Source organism: Meleagris gallopavo, chromosome 14 (assembly GCF_905368555.1).
Source record: "Meleagris gallopavo chromosome 14, MGAL_WU_HG_1.1, whole genome shotgun sequence".
Taxonomy (NCBI): domain Eukaryota; kingdom Metazoa; phylum Chordata; class Aves; order Galliformes; family Phasianidae; genus Meleagris; species Meleagris gallopavo.
The window spans coordinates 15,341,387-15,364,398 of record NC_139417.1 but is presented as its reverse complement, the minus strand read 5'-3'; the positions used below and the strand labels follow the sequence as shown (position 1 = coordinate 15,364,398).

Genomic DNA, 23,012 nt, shown 5'->3' with positions numbered 1-23,012 from the left:
AACCTTTGACATGAAGGCTGCATCTCGTGCTAAGGCATCACCTTCCTCCTCACCAGGTAAATTCTGCACTGGGTAACAGCTGCAGAAGAGTTGGACGACTATCATATATGAACCAAACTACTGAAAATAAGCAGACTGATCTGTTATTCCCATTCTTGCCAGCAAGTGTTGCTGTTTACCAAGGGAAAGCAAGAATGGAGGGGAAAAAAAAAAAAAAGAATAAAAAAAAGCTATTGCTAAACTTCCTTATTGTGTTTATATCCAAATTCTTCTGTGCAGAGTTCTGATTCATCAGTTGGAATTCAGTGCAGCCTCAGAAAAGCATGCTTTGATACCCTCGGAGAGCAGAAAGCTTGCAGATTAGTTTCTGCAAAACAAAACAAAACAAAAAAGTCTGAAGATGCATACAGTCTTCTGCAGTGCAGATAAGCACATTGCAAATGCCTGAGGAGAAAATTTGTGTGGGGAGATAACTGCAGAAACTATTCTTAGCAATGCAGTTCTGCATCTGTTAAACTAACTCTGCCGGCGCTGCGTTGAAAATTCATATTCACTAACACGTGCCCCAAATGTTGTGAAAAGGCTACTATTTTAAATTCAGTTTTATATAACCTGAAACATCTCTGAGAACTCAAGCAGGTATTTTCATTGCTTTTTCTTATCTTAACATGACTGCCACACAGCCAGAGATAAGACCACGTCCCAAATCAGCAACAGGCCATGATGACACATGTAGAAAAGGAGCAGAGCCCAAGCAGTGGTCTCCAGCACTGGGCTCATCAGCATCATCCAGGGCTGTGCGTGGGCATCAGAAACGTGCAAGTTAAAAGCACAGCAGAAGGCACAGCACAGCCTGATCTCCCATAGAAACAGACTGCACAGAGTTTAGCTTCAGTACTTTTTAACTACTGAAGTACTTTTCAACTTGAAAAACAACTTCTGGTAGAATAAAAAGTTGGTTGCAGACTTTTTTTTTTTTTTTTCCATCCTAAAATTAGTGGTCTTCAAAGTTCTCCCATTGCAGTTTACTTTTGGACACTGCAAAGCTGGGCAGAAGCTCTCCCTGATGCATCTCCAGTGCCTCTCAAGCCAAGCCAAGCAGAAACCACAGCATTATATGCCCGGTTGTAATGCCTTTTCTAATGGTTATGCCTCTATTGTACTGAGCAGAACCAGAGCCCTCCACGCACTTACAAACAATTGCTGTGAAAGTACTGCCAGATGGAAGGAGAACAATCACTCAGTACTTGGCCAAGGTTTTGTGAAAAAGAGAACCGTGAGCAGGGCAAACCTCACCTCTAAATCTGGATTTAAAATCTCACCCAATGGCTGGAAGCAGCATCTTTGGACACTGCATGAAGAGCACCATGGGCTCTTCTTGCAACATTTTGTTAAGTGACCAGATGCAAGTGTTACCAGCACGCTAGGAGTAACTGAAGCCTTCACTTGTAGAACTGCAGAGAAATCAAAGCCTATGGTTCTAATTGGAAAAAAAAAAAACAACTCAGGAACTCCATCAAAACAGTTTTCTGGTCAGTTGAGAGTGACACAGGCTAATGCTGCTTCTAGCTGTCCAACCAACTTACACTTTCTTCCTTCTGGCCCCCACAACTCATAACTCTGGTACACATTTTTAAAGACGGTTTCCCCCTTTAACCATTCTTAAAGTCTCTTTGCAAAAGCTGATGGTACGCACAAGGCTGCACGGCAGTTGCAAAGAAAGTATTTTTCCTGCTAACTCATCTTCATGGTAACAGTCAGAAATACCCTCCAGTAACCTGCACACGTCAACAAGCTTTGTTACAGCCCAGAATTTTTGTTGTAACAGTTATTTCACAAGCCTGTGATGGGACTGTACATTCTGGCAGTGTCAAATACATTTCCTTTTATTACAGAATCCATTTTGAAGCCATCAGAAGTCTCATTTGTAAGCTAGCAGTGCTATATTTAGATTACTTGCATTACAGATCTATTTCTTTCCCTGATGCTGCGGAAGTGACAAAAGATGGGGCAGCACCTCAAACTGCAGGGCAGCTTTTCAAATGATGGAAAAGGTTTAATTTCTTGGAGAACATTATTACACATCCTGAATACACCCGTGGCTGTTCCATTATCTACATCTGATCTTTCATTTTCAAAGAGAAGCTTAAACAGATTCGACATTGTTTATGTACTTTGTTTCTTTGTTCTGCTTTAATTGTCCTACTTTTAAGTCTTCATTAAAGTTTACGCTCTTGAAATTTGAGTGGGACTTGGACACAGCACGTCAATACCAAATCTACCACATACTTGGCCAAGAGAGGCCAACTCACCTTAACTCCTTCGTTCTTCTCCACTGAAGGCAAAAATACCTCCCAGGTACCTCAACCAAGCTGAGGGGAGCAGGAGATGCTCACAAAATGCCTTCTAGCCCTCTACCTCCCTCCACACACAGCCTTTCAGAAGTTCTGAGCTAAGCCGTTTTAACATGTATGCTGAAGTACAGTGAAGTGGGCTTTGAGAGTCAAAATCTGACAGATAGCTGATGGAAGGAAAGATTTCGGTTACAATGGAAATAATAACCTAAGAGACAACACAAGCTTCCTGTGCATGCAATGATGAGCACAGCTAGGCATGAGAGCCATCTCAATAAACTCTAACCCAAACTAATAAACATGACTGACAAGATAACGACCAATCCTTCAACTAAAGCAAGGCATCCAAGAGCTCTTCCACGTGGACTCGGAGATTCAGATGTCTCTGATTGAGTTCTCAACTCAGATGAGCTTTTTCATCAGTCCTGGATTAGCTAGCTCATTTACCTCCTCAGAATAAATGACAGCCAAGTTTTTCTTGACTAAAACCTGCTCTGCAGCTGAGAGTACTACCAAGGCCTACCCAAACACTTGGTACAAATAAACTGGGGGAGGATTGCATATTAGTTCCCAGATCTCTGAATACTTTGGGTTTGATTTGCTTGTTTTTTTTTTTGAGTGGGGGAGCATTGTTCCAATATTTTCCTAAAATTATGGCAGCAGAACAGAATGTGAAGCTGGGTGGCATGTAGCTGCCAACAAATCAGGCATTTGCAGTGATTCATTAAGTCCAGGCTTTGATGAGTAGTTCCTGATTTTGAAATAACTAAAGAAAGAAGGAACCAGATGTCAAACCTGCCAAAGCTCAGCCAATTGGTATCCAAATTCCAGATGCTGGGCAAATGTACAAAATAAGTAGAATTCCACATTTCTACCCAGCTCAGCACCCTGCCTCCAACAGACAAGCACACAACCTTGGCAACCCTGTCCATGAGAGGAGGTTGGAGCTGTGTGATCTTTGAGGTCCCTTCCACCTTAAGCCATTCTACAATTCTACAAACCTGCCTGCTGCCCCGTGCCTCTCCAACACCCACTATTACCTCCACAGCCTTCTGGGACAACCAAATCCAGGAGATGACTATTTGCTTAAATTTACTTCTTCCCTCACAAACCAGTATTACTGTGTTTCCTATACTTAATTTTATTCTAATTCTGATAGGTAAAACGATGTTTTGGTTGTTTGCATCTTGAAGGTAGCAGGACAGAATAAACTAAGTGAACAGCCACAGGCTAAGTAGAATTTTAATGTTTCAGCATTTGCATTCAATCATAGTTTAACTTCTCTGTGCTTTTTCCAAATGAAAACATTATCATAATTTCATATAGTCGAACCCTGATCTAATGGTCTGGATTTTTTTTTGCTGAACCTTTTTCCAGGCTTCCACCCTCCCTTTCCTCAGAGAAAAGGTCTTTAGAAAGTTTTTATTAGACATAATTTAGTCTGCTATAGCTATTTCCAGATGGTCTCTAATGATATGAATTTATACACTCACTATGAGTTTTCCAATAGGGAAGAAATAAATGGAAACAGGAGAGGATTCCTAAAGCAAGAATCTCATCTAGGACCTCAGGAGGTATGCCGCTCCATTTCTTCTAATAAACTACACGATTGGATCTAATTCACAGAGATACCACAGACTCCTGGTGACTTCACCCTTGTCTCTAACCCAAATGGCTTTTCATGGAAAGAGGGCCACATCACAGGCAGGTATGCAGCCTGTTGGCACGCCTCACTGCAATCTACCGCCTGAAAATCCAGCCATCAGCGTATGGAGGATTTGGAGCAAGCGCTACTATTTTTATTGCACATCATCTTTTCTGAGTTATCATTTTCCCTGCGTTACAAGGCATTTGGCAAAGCAGACAGAAGACTGAATCAGGATCAAGAATTTCTGAACAGACCTCAGCCACGCTTTCGGCACGGCAGTGCTTTTTTTCCCCCCTCTACAGACCCCTTGTCCTGCTGCACATGGCTCGGCACACACAGCTCCTGGGATTACTTTTGAGCCTCTCCTTTTCTCTGGAAGAAGCTCTGATAGAGCACATAAGGCAGGTCATATGTACAGAGAGCCCGGAAGGTCAGGAGGCAGATCTCCAGGTTCTTGTCTAAGGCCAGAAGCCTCAGTAAAGCCACTATTTTCCTGTTTTCATTACAACAGGTTTTGACACTTCTCCAAATGCACTACTGCCTTGTTGCATCACATCTGAACTGACATTTTGCATCTGTCCTCAGCTCTGCTGCCGTCAGTCTCGGAACCATAGTGAGTTTTACTGGCTGCCCAAGGAGACAGGGCTGGCATCCAGAACCACAGACTCTTGAAATCTGAGAAGAAACGTTACAAGCAAGTCACCAGCTTTAGCAAAAGCCAGGATTTGATTCACAGCTTTTATTAATTTGAAGAGGTCCACGAGCACTGAAGATCTGCCTGCAGAACTTTTATATGCAGCGTTGCATAAAGAAAGTAAACAGACGTGGTTCTGGGGCATATACAAGCAGAGCAGGAGCATTACATCACCATGGATGACTTCCTGGAACAACCAGGAAACCACAAGATCCAAAGGGATCGTGGGGCAACCTGGAAGGTAAAGGCTGCTGAAAGAAGGATGTAAGCAGCAGAATGCCAGACGCACAGGTGCCAGGTACCTATATGGGATGCTGACAGGTACTCAGGGAGCAAGGACTCCTTGCTGCACTGGCAGCACTGCCTCATGCTTTCCTCTTGCAGCCCTCTGTTTCCCATACCTTCCTCTCAGGTTGCAGATTTGCTGTGAAGCACCTCCGTACCCAAGGCTCGTATACATCTCGCAGCAACACAGGTGTCCCCAAGCAGGGATCCTGAGAGTTAAAGTAGGATAAATCACAACTGCAGAGCAAAGCTGTTTATAGAGAACTTTCTTGTTGGAACTTACCAGATATACTGCTGGAAAAATAACATCACATTTCATCATAATTTCCCTGATGTGTGCCAACTACAGAGGAGCCTTCTTGAACCTTCTGAAGCATCCTGTATCAAAGTCCCAGGCAAATACACAAAGCTACTGAAGAGTAACAAAGTTTACATCCTGATTAATTGTTCTGGATGAAAATATGGGCTCTGACATAATGTAACTGCTATTTTGGCACTACTTTTGAGGAGCATGAGTAAGCAGCCTCTCCTAATTGATGTGCAAATCCTGGAGTGGGTAGTAACTGCATAATAGCTTCATGTTGTCTTCAGAAAGCTAACACAGATGTGAACCCTGCTAAACTAGTTCACAGTTACCAGCCATGGCTACACACTGAAAGAATTCAATCCTGTTTCATCCATTATACACATTTTCTGTCTCCCATGGAAAACACATTTGTCTCCTATGGAAAACGAATTAACACAGGATGGATTGGACATCACAGCCACAATCAAAGCAACTGACTCCAGATCTGGATGGTGGCAGGGAGACTCAAGTAGCCAACCTAAACACCTTGGTTTAACAAGTTACCATTCAGCAGCTGAGGAGCAAGCACAGCCACGTGTGCTGTTAGATCAGAGCAAATGTGTACTAAGACAGTTTAGCCTACGGCCAGAGAGGTTTCTTTTAACAAGCATTACATCATATTTGCTACGAACCAGGACTTTGCACATAGATAACTACCACAGCATAGCTGACATCAGTAAATTATTACACGGAATTAACTCAACTATGCACGAGCCATAAGATGATTAGCTCGGTGATTCAGTACATTTGGGATGTGACGCCTATAGAACAGCATAAAGCTTGTGAGGGAAGCCCTGTCAGGTTACCAGAATGCTGGCATTACCACTCTCTCATTTAAGAGACTCAGTACATTAAAAATCGATGACAAAGTCATCAAACCGAACTCATTCATTTCATTGAACGTAGGCATGATACACGTCATGCTTCCCACAGGAATACTGGCTTTAAGGCAGCAACATTCAGCCATGTACAAACCAAGCACAGGCCAGTTGTAGCCACAGATCGCTTTTACTTTGATTTTAAATCAGTGGTACAGTTTTATGTCCCACCAAATTCTATGTAAATGCAAGCTGCTATGGAAGGAGGAGACCTACCCTCCATCCCTGGAGGCATTCAAGGCCAGGCTGGATGTGGCTCTGGGCAGCCCAGTCTGTTGGTTGGTGACCCCGCACGTAGCAGGGGGGTTGAAACTAGAAGAGCATTGTTGTCCTTTTCAACCCAGGCCATTCCATGATTCTACGTACGGTCCTCAACCCTCCTTGGGTTGGGTCTTCTCACTGCACAGCCACAGCACAGTGCTGTGAGCTGAAGGAAAACATGACTTTTTTTGGACACATGTGGACCTTTCCGACTGCCTCAGAGTGGGGAGCTGCCACACCTCCTCACTCCTTCAGCAGGGAGGGAGCGGACCTGTGGCTGGAGGCAAAGCTGGGCATGGCCATCCCTCCCAGCAGCAGCCTGTAGCCGCAGGACACCAGGTGTAGCCCAAAGTCACGCCGCGAGCAGCGCAGAGTCCTGCTGGCAAGCAGGAGATGAACTTTTACCCCAAATTACTGCTTGGAAGTAAAGTAGTTAAGTAACAGATAAGAAGCTATATTTTTTCCCCTCCTTGAATCACTCAGAAGTTAGAAATGATTGAGGCTTGGATTCCACGTATCCATGCTATATGGGACATGGCTGGGAGAACACTGAACCTCCACTCCAGCATGTTTACCTCTGAAATGTACTGGAGGAGACTTAGCATGAGGATGTTTTGCTCTGGAGCACATTTAGGGCTGCAGTCTGAGCACTGCGCTGGCATGGCAGCTGCCTGCTGCTACTGCCTGCTCTCCCAGCTCCTCTCCATCACACCCTGTGAGCCAACAGCATGAGGGAAATGCTGGGGCACAAGAAAGCAAGTCAGCCTCTACAACTCAATGAGATGTTATCCCTCCAGTCCTGGAAAGCGTAGAGCCATGGGTACTATTGCAATGATGGGCCAGCTCTAAGCCTGGAATTTTCTGGGGAAAGGCAGAACTGTGGGAGCAGTTCCACAGTCCTCTTGGCATTTCTCATCCAACATCTGAACACACTGCACCTCCTGGCAACTGTGTCGTCACTGTCACCCAAAAGCACATTGCAGAAAAGGCTGTACCATTGGCTGAGTGCAACTACAAGTCAGTGTGCAACAAGCGAAATCCATTATTCAGTTCCCATTTAAAACAGAATATTCCTCAACTATCCAAATGCAGAAGCAAAGCAGTGCCTTCAGAATTAAACTCTTAATTAAGAAGTGGGCATTTAACACAGTTCCCTGTAAACTGCATATAATCCAATTTCTGCACTTTCCTGTTTCCATTTCTCATTACTGAGCATCTTTCATGTTTTAATTCACATGACACTAGATGTGCTGCACTAAACAAACAACTTCTGAACTTCAGAATAACATGGAGGTTAATTACTAAACCAGATTTTTAAGTGAGAGTAAAACTCTATTAATGCCTAAAGCAATGCTAAGCCTGACAACTTAATTGAAGTTTAGCACTGCAGAGTTAAACTGCCTGGAGAGCTTCACTAAGCGGCAGCTCACACAATGACTTAGCCCACCCAGCTCAGGGTCTCAGCTTGTCTCAGAGCTTCTAAGCAGCAGAAAGACATCAGCCCTCTCCCCCAGAACATGATGCTCTGGGAAAACACCCACCCTGAGTTTTCTGCTCATTTCTCAACAATTACTGGAAATGCAGAAGGAACAAAAACTGGAGCAATAAACATGGTTTATTATCCATACTTCATGTTCTGCTATTCCCAGTCAACTACAGTTACCAAAACATGCCAGAGCCTGACAATACAGCACAAACTGGAGCCTGTACAGTCAGCACACATTCACTGCTCTGATACCAAGCAAAGACTGCTGTGGCACGGAACAGCACCCGGCTCTTCTTTGTGATCAACAGCCCTGTTAAAGATTTGTGTTTAATTTCTGCAAGCTCTCCAGTTTGCTGGTCCCTAAGCTGCCAAAAGCAAGTCACCAAACACTAAAATGTAGCCCTGGATAGCTTCACACAGGATAACCAATGCCAGAACAGTCAAGATACTCAACTGCATATGTTATTTGTTGAACAAATGTACGCTGTCCTGAGGAACACAGAAGCAGTTCTATGTTACAAAAGGCACTGAAGAACACATTCTAGAATTATCCCTAAAGCAAGAAATGTCCAAAGTTCATGTTTACTATTTTAAAAGCAATTTTAACTTCGTATATGAATTCATAACAGACAAGTTAGTGCTGGTGCATCAAAGAGCTGGAATATTTTAGTCAACAGCCTTGTGGAATTATTATTACACATGTTAAGCAGTGCTGATAACATCACAGGCAATGAGCATCTGACAGGAGCTTTGCACAAACAGCACTGAGGCACAGCTCTGTGCACTGGACACCTCCGCATCAAAGCTGAAGTGCTCATTACATGCTTTGCAGCTCTGCCATGTAGGAGAACAACACAGTGAAGAACCAGCTGAGATGGAGTCAAAACAAAGAAGCCACCTCCAAGGGGAGGCAAAGGATACAAGGATTGCCCACCCTACCAATGCCTGGACAACTGCTTGATTGAATGACCAAATGCAACAGTTTAAATTAAGAAATAACTCCCCTTGTCCAGCTTACAAAAGCAAAGCTGAAACAGCACAACTGAGGTGAAATGATTCGGCCCCTTCAAACCAACAGTAATACAAAGTTCAACACAGCGATACAAAACTCAACAAGTAGTTTCTATCTGAGCTAGGCACAAGAGAAGCAAAAATAAACAAACATACACCAGCTTTATAGTGTGCATGCATGGACAAATGCTGGAACAGGTTCCCTAGAGAAGCTGTGAGGTCTCCACCTTTGGAAGAACCCAATGCCAACAAGTGGCTCCAAGCTGGACTCAATGAAATGACTCCTCACAGCCACCAAGAAAAACTGATGACTCTTGAAAATAGCTTTATTCCAAACGTGCAGAACTTTTCCATTCTGATCTGAGAGTAGCCAGCAGCAGAGCTCCCATTCAGAATGCTGCAGTCACAAACTGCTCCTTCTTCTGGATGAACCCCACACCAGAACGTGCCAATATCACGGGCACACAAAGCATTCAAAGAATCATTCATCACCATTTAGGCAAATCTAACTGCCTCTCCCCCCAACGCCTACAACCTACCAACGCTGAGAATGTTATCTCTTCCCTTCATCTCACTCAAAATAAAATTAAACAACACAAACCAATGTTATCATCAGGACATCAGAAACTAAATGGGTGCTTAACTCTTTCTGGAGGGAAAGAAATGTCTGATTGATGGTGGTCTTCCTGTTGAGCATCTCATGTCAAAAAGACAATGCATTTATCTTTTCCTAGGACGATTTCCTACTTTTCTTTCTTATGCATGGAAGTGGAATACACCAAATCATGGCATCAGGCTCAGAAGTCCATTGGATTTAACAACCATACACTGAAAACTCATCTCCCAATCCAACGCCATTTTTAAGCCATGTGTTGAAACCTCAGCACAGCAGCACAGCTCCTGCACTACAGGTTTGCTGGATCAGGGATGGGGGACTCCAACATATTTGTTACCCGAGGGCTGCAACAAGTTTAAACCTATGATTACAAAGCCAATTGATTTAATTCAGAGTCTGAAATAAAGAAGACATGGAAGGGTTTTTCTGAACTGCAGTTTAATTAAGAAAAGCCTTTAAGCATATGCTTAACTTTAGCATGCGCTTACACTTTCCTGACTTGCAACTCCCACTATACAAAAGATTCAAAGTACATTAGGGAAAGAAAGAAAAAGCCCTACAGGAGGCATTTGCTCAGGGAAAATGCTTTTGGGAGAGACCGTATAGCATTTTAATATGTTGAGTACCTTTAAGATTTCAAATAAGCAGAAGTTGCTTCTAAAATTCCAGGCCATAAACCAGCCCATATTTAACTTCTTGAATTTTAACTCGAATTCTCATCTTCATCAAGCAAGATGCCAAGAAACAGAACAGAGCCTGTTACCAAGACCTTAGATAAAATTCAGTTAAATTATCCAGATGGTTTCCATTCCACAGAAAATACTAAAGCAGCAGTTTGCCGAGCACAGCATTCTCTAAATGCACAAAATAAAGTGAAAACAATACACAAGTGGAACGTGCAAATGCTGAACCAGTTATATTTTTGTTCCAGCAGAAATGCAATACAATCAGTACCATCTTGCAGTTCCAGAGCACCCATCTTTCTGCTGCCGAATGATTTTGGGTGCTGCAAAGGGAGCTCTGCAGGCTACTAAAGTCTCACCAAATGCATGCAGTTTCTAATTTCATCGCTGATTTCCCATATACAGAAGATAGGAACTATATTTCCATCAGAGCTCCCAAAGCCAAGCTTTCCTTATAGCACTGCATGAAGTCAAACGGCGCCTACTGAACGTCTTCTGTACTTGGGATGAGTCTGCAAGCAGCCAAATTTAGTAGTTCCCAAAAGCACAGCCTGATACTGCAGCACTTCAATACAGGGAATAGCGATTGCAAAATCGGAATTTCAAGAGATGTGAGAGTCCTTGCCACAAGAAAGAAGTAAACACAGTAATAAAGTCAATAATAAAAACACTGAAAACAGAAATAAAAACAGATACTGTGACTTTCTACATGGTGTTACTTCAAAAACCTGGTCTTCCTCGATGCGAAAGTATTAAATGACAGATGTGAAACACGCATCGGGTAATGGCATGACAGCACCCAAAATCATTCAAATCTAACAGCAGAACTTCATTTCATTTCAAGATTGACATTTCTGCCTGCAGCATCACCACGAAGCAGTGCTGCTACCTCCCAGATGATCCCAAGGGAGGAAGGTTCCATGCAGCTCTCTGTGGCACACAAAACAGTCAGCCCAGCCCCAGCATCAGTAGGGCCGGCAGCTCCTGGGATCACTTTGTGTGGTAAATACCAAAAGCCGTGTTAGCTGGGAACCAAATTATCACTTGCAGAATAGTTTTGCAATTAGATTGAAACTGTAAATTGTGCAACAAGCTAAACTCAAAAAAACAAGTCTGTGACAGAACAAGATTATGGTCTATCTCCTGCCTTGCTCACTTCACTCCTTGGAAATTACCCATTTTTACAGATTCTAGCTTCTCCTGCTGCACTGCACACTGTTTCACATTCCTAAAAGGTGAAGTGCTTTCAAGAAGTGACCTGTATGTGCCTTCACTCCTCATATTCTTCTCTACCAATACAAACTGCTAAGAGAAGCCCTTCAATCACCAATTTCAGAGTCAGTTTCCTCACCCCTTGCTAACCCCTCTGCTTCCCATAACTATAGCAATGTCTTGCCTTCATCCCACTGCCTGTGCCACAAACATCACCCCTCAGGGCTCACGCAGCTCCCTGTACTTCAAGCTGTGACCCCAATTGCTGAAACTTGGCTAACAGCCTTTAGGGAACAGATGGGGCTGAAAAATTCGTGAGCACGTCCTCCATGCTTCCTGGTAGAGCTGCTCCACTCCAAAAAAAAAATCATTTTCTGAAGCAGGATGAGAACAATCCCAGGTAGATGCTCACTAAGCCACTCCTGCTCCTACCAGCTCAATGAACATTACACAAGGCAAAATGGAGTAGCTCCTGTTGAAGACACACGTTGAAAAAGCCACGGCTCATTGGTTTGAACAGAGTGGTGGTCACACTGAATACAAACATGAATGTCTGCAGTATATATCCTTACATCCCCCACTAGCTGACTCAGGTCTGATGAGACTGGCAGCCTGGTCCGATGAGAAATGTCCCTGCCTGGAGCACAGGGACCAAACCAGGTGATTCTGAAAAGTCCCTTCCAGCACAAACCACTCCATGATTCCCTGAAGCCACATTTTCCCCACACATTCTGTAATGAATATAAACACCCACTTCACATGGGTGTATTTTCTGTTGGTTTTGCAGGGTTTTTTTTTTTTGTTCTTTTTTTGGTTGTTATTTTTTCATTGCTGTTTTCCCCCCCTCCCCCCCCCCCCCCCAATTCCACTAAGGAGCAGAACACACAAAAATGAGATGATGCAATACAAAACCAAAGGAACATAGCCGTAGGTGCCCAACAGGATGTGACAGGTGGACAAGCAAGCAAGCAGAACGGGAGGATGAGGTCACAAAATAAGCAGTTACACAGCACACCACTAATCTTAGATTCCAAACTCATTATGCACAAAACTAACAAACAAAGGAGCAGCTTAACAGATTTACACCGTGCTTCTCCAAGGGTGGAATATCAGATAGTGACATTCGTCTTACAACAGCAATAAACAAACAAGAAATCCCCACAACTCATAACTGTGCCCATTCCTTCACTAGGCAAACTGATGTCCGGGATGAGCTTGCTAAAACTGTAAATATTTGGTACAAACAAAGATTGCAGAGCAGAAACCCAAACAATAGTTAATGGCATCCCAAGAGACACACTGCAGAGGCCTCACGCTTCTCTGTGGTCCTAGCAGCCCAGAGCAAGTTTCCCCCTTTGCTTCTCTGTAAGATTACCTCCCTCCTGCATGTTGGCATATCTCATCTCTGATTTCACACCCCGAGGTCGTAACTTATTTATTTAGAGTGAAGTACACAAGCACTGTAAGAAGGAAGGGGTTGCTTTGTGCCCTCTCCCTCTGTTCTGCTACTCTGACTTTACAGCCTTGTTTTTTATCACCACGCAGGTTCACGTCCAGAAAAAGCACTTCCAAAATAAATCTTGTTTTACACAAACTCTCCTTCTTTATTTAGAGAAACCTCAAAGAATCCTGAAAAGAAGCAATGAACGTACACAAAGCAGGCTGAGCCCAGCTCTCCTACTCGAGATCTCTCAACCACCCCCTTTCAGCTCCCGGCACTATCTCAGCTTGGCAGTGTGTGAAGCTCCAAGACCACAGCCCCCTCCTGCCCCCACTCCTCACCTCTAATGTCTGGCAGCTCCAAGTCTCTGCTCCCATTTCCTCACCCTGAAGCAGCTTACAGTTGAGTTAGCTCCATCCCAAGCCTTTTAGCTGCCTTCTTCTAGTCCGGAAAGAATCACAGTAACTCCTATTTTCTGTATGTGTTTACATGTTACAACAGGATGGCTGGGAGTAAGATTAGTAAAGATCGTTAATCATCCCTTTCTCCATTCTCTGAAGCATCCCTCATTCAGAACATTCCAGTGGTTCCCACTTCTTTTTCTCGTTACTCCTCTGGTTTCTCTGATCCCAAAATCCCTGCCCTGCCAGGTTTCTACTCTTTGCATAGCACTTTGTGCTGAAGAAGAGGAATGGTGTCATAGCATCCACACTTTGAAACTACAGTACCTCTTATTGGCCTAATGCTTAGAGACACATCAACTTGGCAAGCCTCCAGCGCCTAAAATATCTCAAAGCTGATTAGCATCTTTCCATCTACCCAAAACACTAATTTTCCCAATGCAAAGTCCTTTTCTCTTCAAATTCGTCTCAAGTAAATCATTTAATGGAACAGCAGGCCAAACCATGCACACCAATGAAATTCTAAGCAGATACAAACCTTCCTGCTTCCTACAACTTCAGCCCTCTTGTCTCTTCACTCTTTGCAACCAGTAGGTGAAGAAAGCCAGGCTGGCTCAACCCAACAAGCCACACCAGTCTACTGATAATAGGATCACTAAGGTTGGAAAAGACCACTAAGATCACCTAATCCAATCCCAACACCCCCCCACCACGGCCACTGACACATCCCTCAGTGCCACATCTACCTTTTTCCTGGACACCTCCAGGGATGGTGATCCCACCACTATGCCAATGCCTCACCACTCTGAGAACAAGTTCTTCCTAATATCCAACCTGACGCACAGCAACCAATGAAAGCAGCAGCTTGAGAGAGATTTAAGTTCATTTTGTGTCCAAAGAACAGCCACGAAGGGAAACAGAACATACCTGTGAAACTAGCTCATGGTTTTTTGGGAAGCGTTTAAAAGGATGAATCCAAGAGATTGCCACATTGCCTCAAATGTGACAGTTGTTCTTAGCTGAAACATTCTCACTGAATAGTGACTGCAGGATCACCCTCCAGCTGCACAAAACTAAACCCAAAATACACTGGGTATAGAAAAAAGAAAAAGAAACAGGGTATCCATTTGTCCTTAATGCTCTTCTCCTCCAAGTAATACACAATTCCCGAAACAAACTCCCCATGTCTGCAGATGCACGTCTGCTTAAATTGTGAAAGCATAATCTTCATGGAACTGATTAAAAAAAAAAAAAAAAAACTTGTTTACTGCTAAAGGCTACTAATTACAATATTAAAATAGTAGCCCAAACCCAGCATTAAGCTCGCGTTCTGCTTTACATAGCAGTACAGGCACCAATCATCGCAGCGAGCAGCCCTGCTGGCTGACGCTGGAAGCTGTAATTATATACAGCAGCAACACATTTCTGCCCTCAACCTGCCTGGCCGGTCCTCGCAGCAGCTGCTGGCAGCAGGGCAGGGCAAGGGGCTGCACATTAGTTGCTCAGAACCATCAAGCACTGAAGGAAAAAGCACAACCCACCCGGCCACGGCTGCATGCTGAGAAGAGAGCTGCTAGCACAAACACAACAGCAGCCCTTGCAGCAGAGATGCTACCAGAAAAAGTGAGCATCATCCAAGCACACTGTTAGTGGTTGAAGTATTAACTAGCAGTTGCATTCTAAGCCTTTCTTATCCACGTTCACAAGTCTTTTACGTGGAGCAGCAATACCTATACCATGCTGGAAGAACAGCCTGTTTAAAATCCTTACTTTCAGGTGAAGCCCATAGACATCAACAGCCAGGCTCCTGTGAGTCACAAGGTGACACTGTGGCCAACATTACGAGGACAGAGTGCTTTGAGAAGACACACAAAGCTGTGCCTCTTGCCATCCCTGGGCACGAAGGCTGAGGGCACACTGCAGCCCTCACTGGATGCACTATTTCAGTCCTGAAGCTCAAATCAGCAGCAGCATTTTACAGCTGCTGTGGGTGAAGCAATAGCATTATTTTATCATGAGTCTAGAATACGATGCTTTTTCCTAAGCTGTTCTCCCCCCCAAAATGAAATGAAGTGTGAAATTATATGCAAATCAGTAGCTGCCTTGTGCTTCCCAGCAGCAAAACAGTAACTAGTATAACATATAGTGATGGTAGTTAACAGTACAGCAAGATCTGCCAGGCTACTCTGCCTCATCACATCGTATTTGATCCAGCAAAAATGATAGGAAAACACAATAAATTTTTATCAAGTACAAACACTACTATGATATATTTTGAAAACTTTTAGAATCTTAAATAGAAAGAGACAGACAATAATGGCCAAGGGCCCGAGCAGCTTAATGAAAGCTGGACTCTCATTTTGTTCCCGGAGCTGAAATGGCAGACTGTGCTCCAAAGACAATTAGCAGTCAACGTGCCATTTCAATTTTAGCAGAAAAGTAAACAGAAAATTATTCTCATTTCACTCTCAACATCTCAAAGGGGCTCATTAGGGAACACGAACAGAAACAGGGGTTGTCTCCTGTACCCTCATTTTTAACAGCTGTACTGATTTCTTCTTATTAAACTTCTAATCTTAGAGTGTACAGATGATAAAAATTTATTAGTAAGATAATGCATCCAAGGGTCTCTTTTGCTCTCTTCTTCTAGATCCTGACCACACAGTGCAGCAGGAGTTGGTCACACTGCCTCCAACAGTTCTGGAACAGCCCTCTGAGACCATCACAAAGAGTGCAACATACAAACACACAGCACAGAATGAGCTCCATGGAAAAACAGACCAACTCCAGTTGTAACCCGGGTTCTCAAAATCATTGTTAGCCAGCAAGGGAGGCTCAGCAGTGAGGCACGGATTTACTTCATGTAGATTGTGTGGACTCACAAGGAATGCAGCCAATAGTTTGATAAATGCATCTGCCCAAAGGTGCAGAGTCAGTGCAGTCAGCTCCGTCCCAAAATATCTGCGTGCTGCATGATGAGCTTGGCAGCCAAACACAGTTCTCCTGAGAAAAGCAGGCTGGGGAAGTGAAAAGGTAATGTTTAATAGCTCCTATCAAAGCAAATGCTGAACAGAATTTCATGGGCTATTTCTGTTTCTGTGCTAAACAGCAAAGGCCTACTGCAAATAGCAGAGAGCGTTCCTCTAAAGAGAAAAGGTCACAGGAATCTTTCACAATGGAAAATGCTCTGTTACACAGATCAGTACCAGCTCCTAATACAAAAGAAATACCATTTTTCTGTGCAACTTCTTATTGTCTCCATATGTTTACACAACAGAGATGCCAATTGCAGCCTTTCCTTTCAAGTCTGTTTTCAAAAATAAAAGAATAAAGAATATTTGGCTAATAGGGTTTCCTTCGAGTGAAGAGAACGTGAGGTGCAGAACAAACGTGAGATTACTGACTCACAGAAACGCCGTGGAAGACATTTCAAAGACACAGACCTCTAGCTCAGCTCTGCTCCCACTGCCCTCAGCTCAGGCTCTTACCATTGCCTTCAGCCAACACGAGCTGCATACCGCTTCCAACTCAGACATTATTACCTTTCAGTTTAAAATACATAACGATCCTCATAACAGAGTGAAAAGCATTTCAGGAACTTTTTAAATCTGTTCCTCCAAGATACATTTTTATTTTTTTAAGCACGCTGAGACACAGTTCCTGGATGGGAGCACATGTGACCAGTTCTAAATAAAGTCTATTTTCCACTTCTTGCACAACTGGAACAGATGTAAGCAGTAGCCTGAACAAACTGCATTGCAGAACCTAACCAGAATATAAAACACTCAAATAAGATCCGTAAATAGCAGTGCTATAAAGACTACCTCCAGTAAAGCACAAATTCAGTGCTGAGAAGCCTCAATGTAATCAAATCCAAATTTAATCACGCTGCAAAGTTCATTTGCAAAATTAAATTTGATCATCTGCAGATTGAGGCACTTCAGAAGAGTCCTGTTGGGCTCCACAATAAGCACACATCTCAGAAACGTTTGCCTCTGGTTACATTAACATTTCCTCAACAAACACTGGGCATTACGAGGAAAGCTGTTATTAAATTCGGTCTTCAGCACTCAGCACAGTACCAGGAGAAAGCCAGTGCTCTCCAGGGGATCCCAGCTGGGCAGAGGGGAGGTAAAAGCAGATGGAAGTAAGGTACCGACAGCTTACATCACTGCCGCAGCAATGACAAACTCTACAGCTCAATGCTATTGCTCATAAAGCAAGAACAAGCTTCCTCTACAAGTAACACACAACTTAAAAGCATTTCCTAATAATTTTTTCCACTAAAAATAACTCCGGTAGCTGCATCGTTCCAAACCAGTCTGAATATAAACTGGCTGCAAAAGGGTAAAAGAAAATAGCACAACCAGTAGCAACCTAACTGCAGGTATGTGGCTTTATTTAGAGCAAGGAAGTAAATGACAACAGCTGATAATTATGGCCTGGCACTTCAGAGGCAGCTCACACCAATGCACACACATTACAGAGAATCAAGAAAACAGAGCATTTGAATCTTTTTTTTTTTTTCCCTCAATTTTTTTTGGCCAATATTTGGGTCAGTTCAGTGCACTCTGTGCACCTCAGTGGGTCAAGCTGTGCCTTCAGTGGTACTCAATCAATATCCACCCAAAGGGAAACGTGTACAGAACAGGGCAGGAGCCGGGTCAATAAGTGGTAACAGCATGCAGAATAGGCAAGAGGACAAAGTAAATATTACAGCAACCGCGAGCAACAGCAGCAGGCTGCGAGGCCTTCGCTTAAGATCCCAGTTTGATACCCAAGGTAGAGCTTTAACAAGTCAAATGATTTAAAGAAACCGCGTTAGTACTGTGACAGATGTACTGTAACTGTGTTCTGGTGGCTGCGTGCAGAGGTGACATCTGTGTTTATTTCTGGCAATCGCTGATTACTTTCTTCAATTGATTGTCTGAAAATAAAACTCCACCCATTTCACTGTGCACTGCTTACACCAAAAAGGAAACCTTATTTACCTGCTCATTACACAAGCACGTATGTACTCAAGAGTGTGTACTTATAAATTGGTCTCCAAAAATAAGGCAGCAGAGGAATGAAGTACAAATGTGAAGAGGGGGAAGGAAACCATGCCCAGCCACAGAGACATGAGTTCAAATCCAGTTTCCTCCCACAGCGAGGAGTCACTCTGGAGAAACCAAAGCGACCAAACCATCATCTCAGTTTTCAAAGATGTTCAACCACAACAAATTCCAGAGAACCCTAAGTGTATCTAGCACTTTGTACAAGAAGCTAGGTTCTTACAGACCTGGAGAGCTTAGGAAACGTGGTTGGAAATGATGCATCTTTGCCCAATGAGTTCTCTTCGTCCTTTGTGATTAAAGCTTTTTGCTGACATTTTTCCCTGGCCTCTAGCATTCAGTTGTGGCTTGGCCTAACTTCGTACAGTATTTACAGCAAAAAGCTTTTGTTATTGGACCCCTGGTGGCTTTGGATTGCAGACTTGAATTATGAAATATGGATGGACTAACTGAGAGGGCACATCAACAAGGAGGAATATCGAGCTGGATGTCATACACCAGAAAACAAGCAACTGGGGAAGATGCAAGGAGAACATGAACTGAACAAGGGGCAGCCAGGACCAAGTTCAAGTGCCAATAAAACATTTCTTCTTGAAATGTCAATGTAACACAAGTGTAATGTACATACAAGGTCAGAGCCACTGGCACTGCTATGTACTGCTGAGTGGTGTGGCTTTTTCTATCTACTCACAATTTCAGTACTATGAGTAAGCTGAGAATGCTTCTCACTTCTTATTGTTAAAAAGCATCAGAGAAAGTCCTGAATGTCGCTAGGAAATCAGCAGTTCTCACCAGGGAAAGTAGCAGATCACTATTAAGCCCCATCTCCTAATACCAGTGCTTGCCTCTGTTCTGCCTGCACCCCTGGGTAAAGCTGTAGAGGAGACTGTAAGAAAGCAGTTCTCGTGGCTACAGCCACATTATGACACCATTTGAACCTGGTGCTGTGCTATTACCCTGATTGCATTACAGGAGAAAGCAGCACAGTGATGCTGGATTCCCCAACAATCACCCATCAGGCTTGGTTCAGACCTGAGCAGCATTGAAGGACTACTGAAATCCCCATAGATTATAATCTGCATGCTATGAAGCAAGCAGGCTTGTGAGCAACTTCTGCCACCCATTATCAGGTTCCATCAGTATGGATCTGGAGCTAGGTTTATATGGACCTTGCAGGGATGTCTGGGTCCTTGACCCTTCAGCTCCAGCAGGGCCAGGAGATGCTGGGACTCACCTGGAGGTGACAGCTGCACACAAGGCAGCAGGCGACATAGCAAGGTCAGCATACAAGCCAACATGCTGGGGAAAGTCAGGGAAGCCCAAAGTGACAGCAAGGCAGCACATCACAAGAGCCAAGAGCGCTTGTAACATTTGTGCAACTTACAGATTACGGAGGAGATGATTGCAAAGGGACAAAACTGTAGCACACACCAGCCAGAACCTGAGGCTGCCACAATCCGGGCTGATAGCTGTGAATTGGTGACCTGCACGGTGACTGCTACAACACGGTCACTGTCCCCACACCACCCCAGCTGCCTCCACAGCAGCAGGTCCACCTCCTCTGCACCCTTCACGTCTTTCATTATGAGACTGCCGTGTTTCTTCAGCACTCAGAGCATGATCAAGAATTCATCTGAAGTCAGTCTGACATGCAACGCAATCCAAGTTCATTCCAGCAGTTTTTAATATTTACCTTCCCATTCATTTTCCGGCTACACACACAGCCGGACGCAGAGCATTGTTCAGAAGCACAAGCCGTGACTGTGAAAGCAGGCTAACAGCCCCGGCTGCAATGAGATCCACCCATAGCAGAACCTGGTGCTGAGGTGAGGGTTCACTCCTGGCCCTGAGCTCAGAGTAGAGGCACACAGAAAGCAGAGGAGGGCTCAGGGTACCTGGGGGCACTTCCAGCACGAGTGAAATCGAGCACCGTAATACACCACAAGAAATAGAACTCTGTGTGGTTTTATTCCCCTTTAAAAAAAAAAAATACCTAAGCGACACAGCCGCTTCAGATAAGAATAAAGTGCGGATCTGCAGGAAGAAAAAAAAAAAGACAACACTTCAGGAAGAAGCTGACACACCTCGCCGAAAGTTTCCAATCCCCAGCGCTCACTCGCACATAACACACCTGCTTTCAAAGTCAAATGAAAGAGATCGGCCCGGAACGCGAGACCTTGCGGCGACCGAGCAGCCAACGCGCAAAGCTCGGACCGCATCTCAGCGCCTGTCCCCGTCCGGCCGGGGCTGCGGGACTCGACGGGGCCGTGCAGTGCAGTGCAGGGCAAAGCAGAGCAAAGCAGTGCAGTGCAGGGCAAAGAGTGCAGTGCAGCCGGCCCCGTGCCCCGCCGACAATGCCCTTTACATAATGGCACGGCGGGGACGGGCCCGCCCCGCGCAGGCCGAACAAAACTGCCATTCTTGCAGGAAGCACCGGCTCAATGGCTGCTTTTAACGCGCTGCTCCGCGGGACGTTCCCCTCCGGTGCCGTTTATCGCGGCCGCTCCCAACCCGTTCCCTTCCCCCAGGCCCCGATCCACGCCAGGACGGCGCGTCCTCCGCGGCCCGGCCGCCGCCGCCCACCTGCTTTTAAGCGGCTGACTCTTCAGCTCGTAGTACGTCTTGGGCTCCTCGTGGAACTCCTCTCCCACCTCGAAGTCCGGCACGATCCCCGACTCCGCCTGCATCGTCGCCGCCGCGAGAGGAGAGCCGCGAGGTGACCGCCGCTCCGCTCCGAGCCGCGCCGCTCCCGCACGCCCACAGCGCCGCGTCCGCCCCGCCCGGTACTGAGTCCGCCCCGGGGCCGGGCCGCCGCCTCCGCCCGCCGCAACGCTACGGCTCGAGCCCCACAGCCGTGCCCACCTGCGGCCCCTCGGCCCCCGCCCCGCTCTGTGCTCGGGGCGTGACGTCACGGGGCTCTGAGCGCAGCTGGGCGTGACGTCACCGCCCCTTTGCGAGGCGGGGCTTTCCGTGACGTCCCGAAAATCCGCGTTTCGGGGTCAAAGTGGAAAAGTACGAGCTGGGGGCCGGCCCTTGTTAGCGGGACGGGCTCGGCGTGCGGTGAGAGGCGGGAGGGACGCTCTGAATGCAAACGATGTGCAGGGAAAGTGTCGAGGCGGCGCGGAGTGAGGTTTGTGGTAACACACGCAAAATGCCGGGGATTCCCGTACCAGGACGGGGTGAATTTCCAGCACAGCAATTTCAATTCAAGTTTTACATGCATTTATAAATGAGCAAAAAAAAAAAAAAAAAAACCAACCCATAAACATCGCTGAGAAAGGTGTGGTAAAATTACTTAAAAAAAAAAACAGCGCGGTTTCAATTGTTTGCAGCAGAAATCCTGAGAAGTACGCCAGATGGATTGCTGCAGAAGCGGGGAAACAAGCAAGCATCCCATCCCAGATCTCTGGCTGAAGGAGCACAGAAAAGCAAGCATCCCATCCCAGAGCTCTGCACAAAGGGATGCTGTGACTGCAACAGCCTGGCTGACTGCTCACATCACACCCCACGCCAGCAAAGTTGAGCACAAATATCAGCATTGGGTCCCAAATGGCTCTGCAGCCTCCAAACTCCATGTAGTGACTGCACAGCAAGAGCAATTACTTTGCTGAATCTGAATCAGAGGCGACAACTTGGATGGGGCCCCGAAGAGTGTTCTTTTGAGCCCACATTGGCAGATGGTGGGGATAGCTATGAGGAGCTGTGGGCTTGCTAACTGCTTTGGGGGAAAAAAAGGAGGGAGAAAAAGCAACCACCAAACAAACAAACAGTGAGAACAACCTGCAAAAAGCCCACTGCCAAGCTGTACTTCCAGCTGAGCTCCTTGAGATCAATGAGATGCTTTTGTGAGTGAAGAATGGTGCAAGGAAGCATGGAGCAAGACGCAGCTGGTTGTAAGGCTTCTCTTCTATTTTTCTAGGTGCAAAAATGATATATTCTGCTGTTCAAAATGTACAGCATATGAGGTTTCAGCTTTGTTTTAATTATAGCACTAGTTCTAAAGATCCAGTATGCAAATCAATGTCCTAGGCAATGACACTGCTCGAGAGATATTGCAGCTTCAGTAGCAGCATGCGCACAGCTCACAGCACAGAGAACACTGCCTTTCCTTTCATCACCCCACAAAGCCCTTATTTCTGTCTTCCACCCCATTTCTGGGCCAGCACACAGTTGGTGTTCAGTGGGCAATATCTCACTGCACCTGGGCTAATTGGGACCTTGACAGCGTTCTGCTGAGTCACAAAAAGTTCTTCTCATAATAGATTGGTGTTTATAATTCTCTTGCAGAGCTTATCTTTCAGAGCAAAGGAACAATACTTCCCCAGGCCGAAGCGGGAAATTGGTACATAAATACACCCCCAAACAAACACAGTGCTTGAAGGTGAACCTATTATGCCAATATTGCAGTTAATTTGCTATAAAAATAAAGGAAATTAAACTCGAAAGAGATATTTGGTGAAATTAAAGAAGAAGTGGCTGTTGTGCTGTCACGAGTTCTAGATTTCTGTAGAGCAATTCTATGGAGCATTGAGTGTTTTTCAGTTGTGGATGTCCAGCTGCTTTAGGGAAGTGGGGAAGAGCAATTACTGACAAAGTGGAAAACAAAACACGAAAAAGGTCATTGGTCACACATCAAATCAGT

General features: G+C 45.0%; 1 protein-coding gene across 3 annotated transcripts in view; it reads right to left on the bottom strand.

Moving 5' to 3' along the window:
- MITF (melanocyte inducing transcription factor) overlaps positions 1-21,352 on the bottom strand; it is a 94,742-nt gene extending 73,390 nt beyond the window's left edge. The window contains exon 1 of one of the 3 annotated variants that reach the window (XM_003210181.5): positions 20,954-21,352. In XM_003210181.5, the coding sequence (XP_003210229.2) occupies positions 20,954-21,057 (104 nt within the window). In that variant the 5' untranslated portion in view covers positions 21,058-21,352. The remainder of the gene's footprint in view (positions 1-20,953) is intronic. The other 2 variants (XM_010718716.4, XM_010718719.4) reach the window with 2 other exon arrangements.
- Between the last annotated feature and the right edge of the window lie 1,660 nt (positions 21,353-23,012).